The following is a 16,203-nucleotide window of genomic DNA, read 5'->3' on the forward strand; positions in this document are numbered from 1 at the left end:
GCAAGTACTGTACCACTGAGCCACATCCCCAGCCCAGAAAGAACATTTCTAGAGACTAATATGTTAGAATATAATATGAATGAATGTTTATTTAGTGAATCCCATCAGTAATTCTACCTTTCCTGATTTTTTGTTGGTTAACCTTTCACCAGTACATCATTATTACTCTTAATTTTGACATGAAAATGAACTAAACTATGTTTCTAAGAAATTAATTTTGAGGGAAATTTCTTACCTAATTTTGATGTAGTATATTATCAAATTAATGCTAGGTTTTGTAGTATGTTATTAATTATGAGCAAATTTTAAAGAGAACATTAAAATGAAAATGTATGATATTTGCAGTATTAACATTTGATATGAAACTGAAAATCTTTTTATACTATAATTAATTTTATGTCTATATTTACAGAATGAGCAAAAGGATTTGCTTTTATTATATAAAAAGTTATACTATTGAAATATTATATCTGCAACCTGTTTCTTTGTAGGCTAGTAAAGAAATCCTTCTGGCTTTTTCACGAGATTTCCTAAGTGGTGAAGGTGATCTTTCCCGTCACCTTGGCTTTTTGGGATTGCCTGTTAGCCATGTTCAGACACCATTTGATGAATTTTATTTTTCTGTTACAAATCTTGCTGTAGATTTGCAGTGTGGAGTGCGTCATGTGTAAGTATAAGAAATAGAATCATTTTGCTAATGGAATAGACCAATTTTTTTTGGAAAATGTCGTACTCTGTACTTATAAATATATATATATATATATTTTTGTTCTTTCTTGTAATGGAATAAATTTAGGGTTGAAAAAAATTGAGATTTCTCTTTCAAAAAATGATATCAGTTTTATGCCGAGAAACTTTTCTCCTATCACACTTTTTTTTCTGTTGGCATGTGACTTGAGTACATGCTCTGCAGTACATGGTTAGGAACTACTGATATCTCAGAAAAAGACTGGGAAAGAGCATGAGACTAATTAAAACATTAAACACTTAAATACATTTTATGTCAACAGTAGCTTCATGAGTTCCATTATCATTTCAGACTAGCTTTAGTAGCATTTACTTTGTTTTAATGTTTGATTAAAATCAAATGAAGTGATAGAATGACTTGCCCAAGTTTTATAGAGTAAAATGGAGATATAGACTCTTTTAAGCCTGACTTTAAATTACAGAATATTTACCAAATAATAAACTGGACTCCCTCACAGTTGGCTATGATTTTAGTAATGGATTGCTTATTTCAGCTTTGGAAGGCCTGACTTTGACCATGTACTTCAATTAGTCTCTTTAGAATTTCTGGATTGGAGACAATAGTCTTATTTCTAGGGAACTCTCCAATATGTTATACCCTTATCAAGGAAACACTTTGGGGGTTAAAAAAGAGAGAGAGAGAGAGATTTAGTTATAGATGGGCACAATATCTTTATTTAATTTAGTTACTTCTATGTGGTGCTGAGAATCAAACCCAGTGCTTCACACATGCTAGGCAAGTGCTCTACCACTGAGCTACAGCCCCAGCCTCATTATGTGTTTTTTTTATGTGTATTTGAATTTCAAACCAGCCAGTTAAACTGGTAATGGGTTGGTCTATTGTTGCAGAAATGTTTCCTACATTGATTGGTCTAGGATGATCTTAAGTCATTTTCTAGCCTTTAGAAACCATGATTCTGTAAATAATTTGGTCACCTTTTAGTTACATACAACATCATATGAGGCTTGCTTTTTCTATGGAAATATTGCCTATTGTGTAGTTGATAAAATATTGGTAACCTAGATGATATTAGGAATTTGAATTCAAGCTCTGGAGTACATGTCTTTTTTAGGTAGACATTCAAATATGTTTATAGTATGCATTACTATTATACACAGAGAGAGAGAAAGAGAATTCGACCAACTGTTGTTATGGAAACTGATGAAACAAGATTTTAATTGCTGTCTTATTTCTGTCATAGCAGTATATGATGATGAATTAGATCAATTAAATTAACTTCCTCCTGGACCTTTGTTTCTTTCTCTGTAAAAAAAAAAAAGGCCACTAATACCTGACTATGGGATTTACCATGATAACTAAAATAAAAACAAAAACAAAAAAAAACACTTAACTTGATTAATAGATTATAGCACACCTTAATACATGCCTCCTTCTTCTTATCCTTCCTCTCCTTCCTTTTTTTCTTTCTCTGAAGAAGTTTATTATTTTGTTGATATGTATGTATATTTTTGTGTATGTTTCAGTTTTCTTATCATTTTATTCATGAATTTCTATATTTAAAAATTAAAAATGAAAAACAGCTACTCATTAACTATGGAGCAATACAGTTTTGAGATAGTTATTTGGAGTCTTTTTGACCTTACTCTCTTTAAACTCTTGGGATTTATGTGGGTAATAACTATTTTTAAATGAATATTTCTTTTCATATATATTGTTACATAGCGAATTCATCTGAAAATTTCTTTACTACTAGGCGAACCATGGAACTTCTCACATAGAACTGGAATCTTTCAAAGAAACTCAGGATTCCTGCAATAAGTCGTCTTCAAAAAATGCACAATGTTGACATTGTTCTTCAAATTCTTAAATCATGAGGAATTCAATTAAGTGATGAACATGGTAAAAACTGAACAGAGAAATACTTATTCTCATTGAATATTGGTATATATATATATATATATATACATGAATCATGCTAATGGACTGCATTTTTATTGGCAGGAAATTCAATCCTATCTAAGGATATTATGGATAGGCACAGAGAAATGACTCTTGCATTGCTTTGGAAAATTGCATTTGCTTTTCAGGTATTATACATTTGGCACATTTTGTGTTTTTTTTATTTTTCAATTTTGATTAGTAGTTTATAAAAGGAATTTGAATCAAATAAACACAATAATAACTACCACTTATTAGAATTTATTCTGTCTCAGGCCTGTGATAATTTTTGTATGTATTCTATTTTAATATTTCTCACACATGCATTAGGTCATGTTAAGTCTCCTTCACAGGTGAGGAAATTGAAGCTCAAGTTTATATCATTGATAGGTGGAACTGTGCTGAGAATCTAAGCTTGTGTGGCCCCAAATCTCATTTTCTTAACCACTAGATATTTTATCAGTGTAGATTGTAGGATGGCGATGTAGCTTAGAAGAAGAGTGCTTGCCTTGCCTAGCATGTATGAGGTCCTTAAAGAAAATGTAGATTTTTCTGTACTTTGGGAATTTTATTTTTGGATTTTAAAATTTCTGATTAGGTTTTATTTTTTTAACCTGCAGTTGATCAAAATACAGAATAGATACTTTAATTCTGTAGGTCAAAAATAACATGATGTGGAACTAGAGAGAACAAAGGGAAAAAAAGGGGGGATAGGGTGGGGAATCTCATGAAAATAGAAGACCAGTATAGTAGAGGAAAGTGAGGCAAGAAAGGAGAAGGCAGGAGAGGAGGAAAAGGGGAGAAGGGTACTAGGAAATGGCATTGACAAATCATGTTATGGGTATGTATGAATATGTAACAATGAATCCCACTAATATGTACAATATAAAGCACCAATAAAACATTAAAAATATAAACTAATATATAAAAAATTAAGGAATTTATCCTTTTTTATATGTTTCAGGTGGATATTTCCCTTAATTTAGAGCAATTAAAGGAAGAAATTCACTTTCTAAAATACACACACAGTATAAAGAAATCATTGTCTGCAGTGTCGTGCTGCTCTGATGCTATTATTAATAAGAAAAAAGACAAAATAAATAGTGGTTTCTTTGAACAGTATAGTGAAAATGTGAAATTATTGATGGACTGGGTAAATGCAGTTTGTGCCTTCTATAATAAGAAGGTAAAGTTTTTTTGTGGTTGTTTTTGTTTTAATTCACTATCTTTAAATAATTTTGGTTGATGTCAATTAAGCTTAATGCATAAAATATTTTCTTACATTTCTTAAATAATGAAATTTATAGATTTAAGCAGATTTTTCCTCACATGAATGATTATATTGTTATATGCTAGATTTTAACTAATCTAAGGTGTATATGATTTGCATATTATCTATGTACATCTTCCTGTATATTTTAATTTTCTATATTACTTATAATACCTAACACAATATAAGTGCCGTATAAATGGTTATTATACTGTATTGTTCAAAGAATAATGATAACAGGAAAATTCTGTACATGTTCAGAACAGGCACTTTTTTTTCTGGAATATCAATCTCTTGGTTGAATTTAATAATGTAGAATTCATAGATACAGAAAGCTGACTATATTTGATTTAAAAAATATTTAGCGTCTCCTTACTACCTGTGAATCTCTTTGCTACATTCAGCATAAGACTGAAACATAATTGAAATGCCTTCTTTGTTCTGAAAGGGACAAGACTCTAGTTCTATGAATCTTGCTGTCTTAATTTTGTATTAGAGATTTGTAGTCTTCCACTGCATGGGACATTGTGGCATACAGCATCACTCTACTTTGAATCCATGTACCTTACCAAGGTATAGCTTTATCTTAATAATGAGTCCTAGAAACTTCTCTTTGGGAACAAATAATACACACATTTTTCTTCCAAGCCCATTTAGTTAGTATATAATGAAAATAGTGCTTATAATTAGTCAATAGAATGTCTATGTTATTTTTCTTTTTAGCCAAAATATGTAATATCTATTTAACATAATATGTTCCTTGTGTTGACTATACTGGGTCCTTTGCTTTTTTGTATAATGTTAGCATCAGTTTGCTGATATCCAAAGTAATTGGTGAGATTTTGATTGAGATTGGATTGAATCAAAATAAAGAATTGACATCTTGATAATTTTGAGTCTTCCTAAACATACATGACCATGGTATATTTAGATCTAAATTTCTGATATTTCATCAGTTCTGAATTTTTGCTCATATAGATTTTGTACATATTTTGTTAGATATGCACCTTAGCATTTCATGGTTTTGCTACAAATGTAAATAGTACTAAGCTTATACATTTATTGTTTACTTATTATTCTGAGATTTTTTCTTTTTTTTCTTTTCTTTTTTTTCTGTAGGTTCTTTGGTACCCAGTCCCTATACTGCTCTACTTGCATGAAAGGAAAAAATATATAGTAAGAAACAACATGCCCCTCTCCTAATCAACAATTTATAGATTGTTTTGGACAGGTTTCTATAAGAATTATCTGGAACTTGATTACCAGTAACCTGGGATCATGTAGATATCAGCAACTGGAATTGGCTGGAAAGTCTGCAGTCCTGTTTGTTGAGCCAACATATTGTTTCATTGACTAAGAAGCTACATTATAATTGTGGCTTTTCAAGAGACAAAAGTTTGCTTACTTTAGAGTGTTTCCAAAATTCCATATATATATATATATATATATATATATTCATTCCATATATTATATATCTATAATCCCCATATTTGGTAAAAGAAAGTAATTTTATTTTTAATAACAATAATAACCCTGAAAGTGGTCTAGCTCATTTGTTTCTCAAACTCCTGTATAGTTGTCCCTTGGTATCCATGAGGAATTGGTTCTAGGACCCCAGCAGATATCCAAATCTGTATGTTTACAAAATGGCATGGTATTTGTGTATGACCATGCACATCCTCATCCTCCAGTATGCTTTGAATTCTCTCATAGTATTTCTAGTATTCAATGCAATGCCAGTAGTGTATAAATAGTTTTTAGACTTTATTGTTTAGAGAATGATAGCAAGAAATCAAGTTGGTACGTGTTCAATACAGTCACATCTTTCTTTTCTTTTTTCTTTTGGAAAATGTTCCACCCTCACCTGTTTGAATTCATGGATGGGAAATCCATGGAAACAGAGGGCTCACTATGTTTATATTATCAGTCCTGTAATGTTATAGTACAGGATGCCTTATGTACAGAATTTTCAAGCATAATAAGATAGTTTAACAACCATAAAATAAAGGAAATATTTAAGATCTGGAAATAAAGTCTTCAGAAATTATATATAACCAATAGATATCAAAAATATTATAATATTTTTCTTTTCCTTTTAATATAACAAAATTGCTACTTATGACTCTGTAATACAAATGCAGTGTAAATACAATCAGAATTGAAATGGATTTCTGAATTGACTACAGCTGTGTCACTGTAAAGACTAAATTATAAACAAGATGTTAGCAATGAAATATTGGCTTTCTAATTAATGTGTTCATTTTTAAGCATGGTATTAGAAAACTTAATATTTTCAAAAGTATTAAGAATAGAAAGCTATGTCTATTTTACATTTTGTCCTTTATTACCTTTCCCAGGGGTATTGGTGAAGATATTCCACTAGAAAAAGATTTCTGAAATTGAAATATTATTCAGTCATCCTGCAATCTAGAATAAGAATGATAATTGCTGTTAAATCTTATAAACGATATCTTTGGTCCACAATTACATTTCAAAGGGATTGGCGTGCTAGTTTAAGAAGAAAATAAGATCAACAAAGATATAAAAGGTTAAAATCATCATTCCTTATAATCCAATCTGTGTTCAGAAGATGGAAGCAACATAAAATGCAATTACAAATAAAAGCTGCAGTAATATCGCAAAGAGCTTTTAGAGAATGGCATTCTAGGAGAAAAGCTAAAGAAAAGTCTGCTATTGTCATACAATCATGGTATAGAAGGCACAGAGAATTACAGAAATATATTTATATTAGATCTTGTATTGTTATTATTCAGAGAAGATTTCGGTGCTTTCAAGCCCAAAAGTTATATAAAAGAAAGAAAGAGTCTGTACTGACTATCCAGAAGTACTACAGAGCATACCTTAAAGGAAAGATTGAGCGCACCAACTACTTACAGAAATGAGCTGCAGTCATTCAACTACAGGCAGCTTTCAGGAGAATGAAGGCTCAGAATTCATACAGACAAATTAGAGCTGCTTATGTTTTCCAATCATATTGGAGAATGCGACAGAAAAAATTTAGACTTTTAAACCTTAAGAAGATTGTTATCAGATTGCAGTCACACATAAGAAAACATCAGCAATTACGGAAATATAAGAGGATGAAGAAAGTAGCCATTATAATTCAGACTCATTTCCGAGCTTACATTTCAGCCAGGAAAGTTCTAGCAACTTATCAGAGAACACGTTCTGCTGTCTTTGTTCTACAGTCTGCATATAGAGGGATGCAAGTCAGGAAAACATTTATTCATATCTTAACATCTATTATAAAGATTCAGTCATATTATCATGCTTATATTTCCAGAAAGAAATTTGTGAGTCTAAAAATGCTACAATAAAGTTGCAGTCAGTTGTCAAGAATAAACAAGCACGTAAACAATATTTACTTTTAAGAGAAGCTGTACTATTAATCCAACAATGGTACCGTACACAGAAAATGGCTGCATGAAAGAGAGAAGAATATGTGCAGATACGTGAATCTTGTATCAAATTGCAAGCTTTTGTTAGAGGATACCTGGTCAGAAAGCAGATGAGATTGCAAAGAAAAGCTGCTGTTTCGCTGCAGTCTTATTTCAGAATGAGAAGGATGCGGCAGCACTACCTGAAAACTTATAAAGCAGTTGTTGTCATTCAGAATTACTATCGTGCATACAAAGTACAAGTCAATCAGAGGAAGAACTTCTTGCAAGTCAAAAGAGCAGCTACTTGTTTGCAAGCAGTCTACAGAGGTTACAAAGTTCACCGACTATTGAAACAACAATCTCTAGCGGCTCTTAAAATTCAAACTGCTTTTAGAGGCTACAGTAAAAGGGAAAAATAACAATCTGTTCTTTGGTCGGTAATGAAAATTCAGAGATGGTACAGGGCACACACATCTGCTTATGATATAAGAACACAATTTTTAAAGAAAAGAGCAGCTGTGATTTCTCTTCAGTCTGCTTATCGAGGCTGGAAAGCCCGGCAGCAGATCAGAAGGGAACATCAAGCTGCAATCAAGATTCAGTCTATTTTTAGAATGAACAAGGCCCAGAAACAATTCAGATTGTTAAAAACAGCAGCATTAATCATCCGGCAACATCTAAGAGCATGGACTATAGGAAAGAAACAACGTATGGAGTATGTTGAACTCCGTCATGCAGTACTGGTGCTTCAGTCTGCATGGAAAGGAAGAACCCTGAGAAGACAAATTCAAAGGAAGCACAAATGTGCGGCCATCATACAGTCATACTATAGAATGCATGTGCAACAAAAGAGGTGGAGACTCATGAGAAAAGCTGCTCTTTTGATTCAAATGTATTATAGAGCTTACAGAATTGGGAGAGAACAACATCGTTTGTATTTGAAAACAAAAATGGCTCTGCTAGTTTTACAGTCAGCTTACCATGGTATGAAAGTGAGAAAAAGAATAAAGAAATTCAGCAAAGCAGCAATCATTATACAATCTAAATATAGAGCTTACAGAGCCCAAAAGAAATATGCAATCTACAGAGCTTCAGCTATCATAATTCAGAGGTGGTATCGAGATATCAAAATTACAAACCATCAACAAAAGGAGTATCTTAATTTAAAGAAGACAGCAATTAAAATCCAAGCTGTTTATAGAGGTATTAGAGTAAGAAGACATATTCAACACATGCACATTGCAGCCACTTTAATTAAAGCCATGTTTAAAATGTATCAGTAAGATACCATGCAATGAGAAGAGCAGCTGCTGCAATTCAAGTAAGATACAGAGCATATTGTCAAGGTAAAATTCAGCGTGAAAAATACCTGGCCACTTTAAAGGCTATTAATACTCTTCAGGCAAGTTTTAGAGGAGCAAGAGTTAGACAAACTCTAAGAAAGATGCAGGTTGCAGCAACACTTATTCAGTCATGCTATAGAAGATACAAGCAGAAAATGTATTTTAATAAGTTAAAGAAGGCAACAAAAATAGTACAGCAAAGATACCAAGCAGTGAAGGCAAGAAACAAACAATTTCAGAGGTATAACCAATTGAGGCAATCTGAAGTACGCCTTCAGGCTACTTTTAGGGGCATGAAAACTAGGAGACTTTTAAAAGTTATGCATTTAGCTGCCACCCTTATTCAGAGGAGATTTAGAACTGTGATGATGAGAAGAAAATTCCTTTCTCTCAGGAAAACTGTTATTTGGATTCAGAGAACATATCGTGCAAAATTTTGTGGAAAGAAGCATCACTTACAAGTCCTTCAGTTACAAAAGGCAGTTATTAAGATCCAGTCATCATACAGAGGGTGGGTGGTAAGGAGACAAATGAAAGAAATGCAGAGGGCTGCTGTTGTCATTCAGGCGACTTTCAGAATGCACAGAACATTTGTTTCATTTCAGACTAAGAAACGTGCCTCAGTTATAATTCAACAACATTATAGAACATACAGAGCTGCAAAATTGCAAAGAGAAAATTTTATCAGACAATGGGATTCTGCAGTGGTCATTCAAGCTGCATATAAAGGAATGAAAACAAGACAGCTTTTAAGGGAAAAACAGAGCTGCTATTAGAATACAAAGCACATACAAAATGTATAAGCAATATTGTTTCTACCAAAAGCTCCAGTGGGCTACAAAAGTGTTACAAGACAGATGTCGAGCAAATAAAAAGAAACAAAAAGCTCTTCAACCCAATATGTGTAAAGAAGAAACAAATAGCATTCAAGCAAGTTTTCAGGACATCAACATAAGGAAACAAACTCAGAAACAGCATGAAGCTGCCATTATTATTCAGAAGCATTTTAAAGCTTTTCTCACAAGGAGACATTATCTCCACATTAGAGCAACAATAATTTCTGTTCAAAGAAGATACAGAGCATTAAGTGCAAAAGAACCCAAACAGTTACTTCTGTACAGTCTTCTTACAGAGGTTTTAAGATAAGAAGTAATATCCAATGTATGCATCTGGCTGCCACACTAATTTGGTCATTCTACCTAATGCACAGAGCCAAAGCTGTTTATTGAACAAAGAAAACTGATTTTTATTACACAGATTTTTGTAGGTCATATGTCAGAATTAAAAAGGAAAGAAAAAAGTGTTTAAGCAGATTCAGAAATCTGACCTCTTCAGGCTGAAGACAGACAGAAATTTAAAATATATATGAGGAAAGGATGGCAGTCTTGCTATCCGATCTGCATTCAACTGTTACAGAAGTAAAACCCAATATGAAGCTGTTCAAAGTGGGGATGTTATGATTTACAGGTGGTTTAACACTTCTCTGTTTGCTTTTCACAGGAAGGAGAGTATCATTCTCAAAGTGGGGCTATAGTAATGATTCAAAGAGATCTTTGTGATACAGTCACAAGAAAACTGGAAATGCAGAAATGTGCTGCCCTCCAAATTCAGCCCTTCCTTCTGATGACTGTGTTTCAGAGAAGATTTGTTCAGCAGAAAAGAGCTGCTGTCACTTTACAGCATTATATCAGGACATGGCAAACCAGAAAGCAGTTTTTACTATATAGAAAAGCAGCGGCCATTTTACAAAATCACTACAGAAGCGTTCTGGTCATTGGCCATTACAACAAGCCACCAGAACGCTTCTAGGCCTAGGAGTGGCGACTAATCCCCATAGAAGTGCAAAGGTATTAGATTGGAAGGATCCTGAAGGATGTGAATGAACTGTACAGCCATATGTATTGGATCATCTTCCCATAAATTTATGGGGATGAGAAGTCCTAGATCAATTAGGTTTGACATTAACAAATAACATCAACCAAAATGCATCCACTATTATGACTAGACAAGGTTTTAGGAAAGGAAAAAGATTAGAAAAACAATAACAAGGTATAGCAGCACCAATACAAATAGATCAAGGAACAGACAGACATGGGTTGGATTTTCAGGAAGGGCCACTGAGATAATAAAAATTACTTGGAAATCAGAAAGACCAGTATGGGTTCCTCAATGACCCCTGACTAAAGAAAAGATACAAGCAGCCCATGATCTGGTCAAACAACAATTAGCGGAAAAACATATACAACCTTCTGTATCTCCCCATAATACTCCCATTTTTGTCATCAAAAAGAAATCTGGTAAATGGAGATTATTACAAGATTTAAGAGCCATTAATAAAGAGATGGTTATTATGGGACCTGCTCAATCGGGGATTCCTCAATTTTCTGCTTTGCCAAAAACTTGGTATGTTTTAGTTATAGATATTAAAGATTGCTTTTTTCTTCAATTCCAATTCATCCTGAGGATAGTCCACGTTTTGCATTTACTATCCCTGAACTAAATCATGAAGGTCCTGATCAGAGATATGAATGGAAAGTACTCCCTCAAGGGATGGCTAACAGCCCAACTATGTGTCAAATTTATGTTAACAAAGCAATCCAGCCACTTAGAAATCAAAATCCTGAACTACAAATATTTCACTATATGGATGATGTATTATTAGCACACAAATCTAAAAACACATTGCTAGAATGTTATGTCACACTTACAAACTTATTAAAAAATTATAATCTAGAGATAGCAATAGATAAAGTACAATTAAATTTTCCAATTAATTATGTAGGAGTTCTATTATCCTCAACCATGGTCCATCCACTAAAAATTCAAATACGAGTAGATCAACTCAAATCACTTAATGACTTCCAAAAGTTATTAGGAGACATAAATTGGATAAGGCCTTATCTAGGTATACCAATAGGAGAGTTGGGACCTTTATTTGATATCCTAAAAGATCCATCAGATCTAAATTCACCCCGAATGTTAATGCCTGAAGCAAGAAAGGCATTAAAAATCATTGAAACATATATGGAAAATATGCATTTGGATAGAATTGATATAAGTTTGCCTTTATTATTTATTGTACTACCAACAAAAAATATTCCTACAGGAGTATTTTTGCAAGAAGGTCCATTATTATGGATACATTTAACTTATTCTCCTAATACTATTCTTACTAGGTATCCTGAGGCTGTAGGACAATTAATACTCAAATGAATAAAAGCAGCAAAGGGAGTGTTTGGAATTTCTCCCAATAAAATTATTACTCCATATATTATGAATCAAATTGTTGAGTTAGCTAATGAGTTAAATACTTGGGCAATAATCAGGTGCAAATCTAATGTTTCATTTGATAACCACTTACCATCTAATCCTTTGTTGTCTTTTTGGTCATCGCATCCTGTAATTTTTCCAAAAATGACAAGAAAAACACCTATTGGGAATGCTCCAAATATATTCACTGATGGGTCAAATAATGGTACAGCAGCAATAGTTACACCTGACCAAACTTTTACATTTTTATTACCCAAACAATCAGCTCAAAAGGTAGAGCTTAATGCAGTATTACAAGCTTTTGTGATGTTTAAAGATTGTATATTTAATTTATTTTCCGATAGTCAGTATATAGTTAATGCTATAGTATCCCTTGAAGATGCTGGTAGGATTTCCCTTTCCTCTACTGTTTTCTTTTTGCTTTCCACTATACAAAGTCTAATCTGGGACAGAAAAGATCCATTCTTTATAGGACATATCAGGGCACATACAGGATTGCCTGGAGCCCTTAGTTTGGGCAATGATTTAGCAGATAAAACTACACATGACATACATATTTTCTCTATACTAGAAGAAGCTACAAATTTTCATAAAAAGTTCCATGTCAATGCTAATACTTTACAAAAGTGTTTTAAAATAACTAAGGAACAAGCTAGACAAATAATAAAACAATGTCAAAATTGTGTGACCTTTTTACCACAAGTTAATCTTGGAGTCAATCCTTAGAGGACTGATACCTAACCATGTTTGGCAGATGGACGTCACACACTTGCGAAAATTTGGAAAATTGAAATATTTGCATGTTACAGTTGATACTTCTTCTGGATTTTTGATGGGCTCCCTTCAAGCTGGAGAAAAAACTAAAGATGTTATAGCTCATTTTTTACAAAATTTCGCCACTGTGGGCGTTCCAAAACAGTTAAAAACAGATAATGCCCCTGGTTATACTTCTACCTCTTTTAAACAATTTTGCTCATCATTTGGCATTACTCATATAACAGGAATCCCATACAATCCACAGGGACAAGGCATAGTTGAAAGAGCTCATCAAACTATTAAAATGTACTTATTAAAGCAAAAATAAGGAATTGGGAAGGGGTATGAATTCCCCAAAGATAAACTTAAACTAACGCTTTTTACTCTAAACTTTTTAAATTTGGATTCATCAGGGCTTAGTGCTGTGGAAAGGCATATGTGTCCAAAAAATGTACATAAGCCCAAGGTACTTTGGAAGGATATTCTAACAGGACAATGTATTCCCAAAAACTCTGGTAGCTGTTTGAATAAGCCTATCTACAAATTCAGTGTAAGATTCATTAGCTCCTTGTATTATCTTAGATAATTGACCTGACCCAGTAATTGTCTGGAGTCGGGGGTCTGTTTGAGTGTTTCCACAGGGAGAACAGCAGCCGATTTGGATTCCAGAGAGATTAACAAAGGTCCTGACCCAGTGATTGCCTGGAGTTGGGGCTCTGTTTATGTGTTTCCACAGGGAGAACAGCAGCTGATTTGGATTCCAGAGAGATTAACTAAAGCGATTTCTAAAGACCAAATAGAAGATGATTTAGCTCAAATCCATAACAGCTGATATCCAGAATTCCAGTTTGGTTATTCTTACATCTGTGACAGAACCAGAATGCTTTTTTCAATATCTATTTTATTATTGCCCTTTCCCATATCATGAAGTTCTATTTTGTTTTTTGAGCTCATACAGACCTAGGTTAATGTTTTGCTGATCAGTTCTATTTTTTGACTATAGAGTTTTTAAACATTGCAATGGAGATTTCACCTGTAAAAAAGTTATAAGGTCTTTACTATTATGTGATAATGCAGTACCCTCTATGGTGGTCTGAGAACAGCATTCATTAGTCCAATGTCTCCCTCTACGGCATCGTGGGCAAACACCTGGTATTCTATTCCTTTGATACCTAGTTTTGTTAAACCCTCCTCCTATGGGGCAATTCCTTTTAAAATGTCCTGTTTGCTCACAATTGTATCATGTTCTTGGCCTGGCATCTAAAGCCTGTTTTACTGCAGCTGCCACAATTTGCCCTTGTTCATTAATGTCTCTGGCATCTAAAGCCTGTTTTACTGCAGCTGCCATGACTTGCTCTTGTTCATTAATGTCTCTACATAATTTAATATATGTGTTTAAATCTTCATGTTTCCATGGTCTAATGATATCTCTGCACCAACGATTTGCTTGATCATAAGCCAGTTGTTTTATTAATGGCATTGCTTGTTCTGTATTCCCAAAAACTCTGGTAGCTGTTTGAATAAGCCTATCTACAAATTCAGTGTAAGATTCATTAGCTCCTTGTATTATCTTAGATAATTGACCTTGTAAACCTCCATGTCCTTGTAAAGTTTTCCATGCCTTAACTGCATCTACAGCAATTTGCAAATATACACCAGGATCATATGCAATTTGTTGCCGCTGATCCTCATAAGGTCCCTTTCCTAACAACATATCTAGATTTCTCTGAGGATAACCAGCTGCTGCATTTTGCCTAGCCGTCTCCTTGCAAAATTCCTCATTGGCAACCTTTCATAACAGGTATTGTCCTCCATTTAGCACAGCTTTACACATATTAGCCCAATCTGCTGGCATCATGTTTAAGTTGGTAATGGATTTGACCAAGCTTACAGTGAAGGATGCTTGAGGACCATAGGTTGTTACAGCCTCTTTTAGCTGCTTCACTGTTTTGAAATTTAAAGCATGATAAATTCGCTGCCCTCCTACCTCAAATACAGGGCATGTTAATACTTGAGATCCTGTCTCAGGATCCCAACTATCAACTGCGGGGGTTGCGGGCCTCCCAGCATATGGAGGTGGCCTTGTTAGTTGGACACTTACGTCCTCTGATGATAGACAGCTGTTAGTAGCAGTCTCCTGTAAAGGTGGTGCTATTGGTTGGACACTTACACCCTCTGGTGATAGAAAGGTGTTAGTAGCAGTCTCCTGTTGTAACTTTCACCCTGATGGCTTTTTCTGTTTTACACTTCCTTTCTCTGTCTGACTAGCTTGAGAGGCCTTCTCTTTTACTTAAATTTTTTCCTCTGTCTGACTAGTTCGAGAGACTTTCTCTTTTATTTGAATTTTTTCCTCTGTCTGAGTAGCTTGAGAGGCCTTCTCTTTTACATGAATTTTTTCCTATGTCTGACTAGCTCGAGAGACCTTTTTTTCACTTAAAATTTTTTAACTCGAGAGACCTTCTCTTTTACTTGAATTTTTCTACTATAACTATTATACAACCCAAGAAGATAACAAAACTGAACTAGAATGAAACAAAAGTGGAACAACAGAAAATCATTATAATAGCCTTTCTATCCTACTGAAATGTCCATCCATCCTTTCTCCCTATCTGTTCCTCAGATGTGAGCGGTTTTTCTTCCATCTTACACATCTCCAGGGACAGGCAACTTAAAACAAAAGTGAAGCAAAACAAAAGAAGAATCTTAATATTGCTACCCATCTTCTCACCCTGCACTCAGGGGTGAGCAGTTTACCTTATCACTTACCCTCAGTCGTTCCCCGTGTAGCCCACCAAATGCCACAGTCTGGCTGGGCACAATTCAGGAGCCACTTGTCAAAAGAAACTAACTTTATTTTTAGAACCACACACGCCAAAAAAAACAGCTCCTCCGGAAAAACCCTCAGAGCCCAACTGCCACCACCAGCTTCCCACAAGCCACTCTACCTCTCACAATCCTCCTGCTCTTGAGGCCGATTGGCTGGGTCGCATGGGCGGAGCCAAAAATGTCCCCCAAAGAGCAGCTCCGTGGTCTGTAAGGGCAGGGAAACAGCCCAATGAGCATCACCGCAGAGGAGCCAATAAGCTAGATGTTGTTGGGGCCGCTGTGAGCCAATCATCAGCCGGCAGTCTGGAAGTTTGCTGGCAGCTGGAAGTTTGCTGGGGCCCCTTCGGCTGTGGCTCTCAACACCTCACTACCACATACAAACAAAGATATTGTGTCTGCCAAAAACTAAAAATAAATATATTTTTTAAAAAGCCAACAAACAAACTACTAATGATACTGTGTCCATCTAAAACAAAAAATATTCAAGAAAAAAAAGACTATGTATTGGACTTGCGCACCCTCACTACAGAACTCATAAACACTTTTTATAAATAATATATACATATATGTCTTCAGACAGTGTATAAAATGCTCCTGTGATGTCTTTTCAAATAACTTATATTACAGGCTTAACAACCCTGAAATTCTCCCCACCTCACTTATTATTATTATTATTATTATTATTATTAG

General features: G+C 34.2%; 1 protein-coding gene across 1 annotated transcript in view; it reads left to right on the plus strand.

The window, feature by feature from the left end:
* Nucleotides 1–10,470, plus strand: part of LOC143410751 (abnormal spindle-like microcephaly-associated protein) — a 31,649-nt gene extending 21,179 nt beyond the window's left edge. The window contains 8 exon segments of the mRNA XM_076871497.1: nt 492–667; nt 2,463–2,608; nt 2,711–2,796; nt 3,612–3,833; nt 6,275–7,235; nt 7,238–8,596; nt 8,599–9,227; nt 10,162–10,470. Of these exon segments, the coding sequence (XP_076727612.1) occupies nt 492–667; nt 2,463–2,608; nt 2,711–2,796; nt 3,612–3,833; nt 6,275–7,235; nt 7,238–8,596; nt 8,599–9,227; nt 10,162–10,470 (3,888 nt within the window).
* Nucleotides 10,471–16,203: the final 5,733 nt, after the last annotated feature.

Source organism: Callospermophilus lateralis, chromosome 11 (assembly GCF_048772815.1).
Source record: "Callospermophilus lateralis isolate mCalLat2 chromosome 11, mCalLat2.hap1, whole genome shotgun sequence".
Taxonomy (NCBI): Eukaryota; Metazoa; Chordata; class Mammalia; order Rodentia; family Sciuridae; genus Callospermophilus; species Callospermophilus lateralis.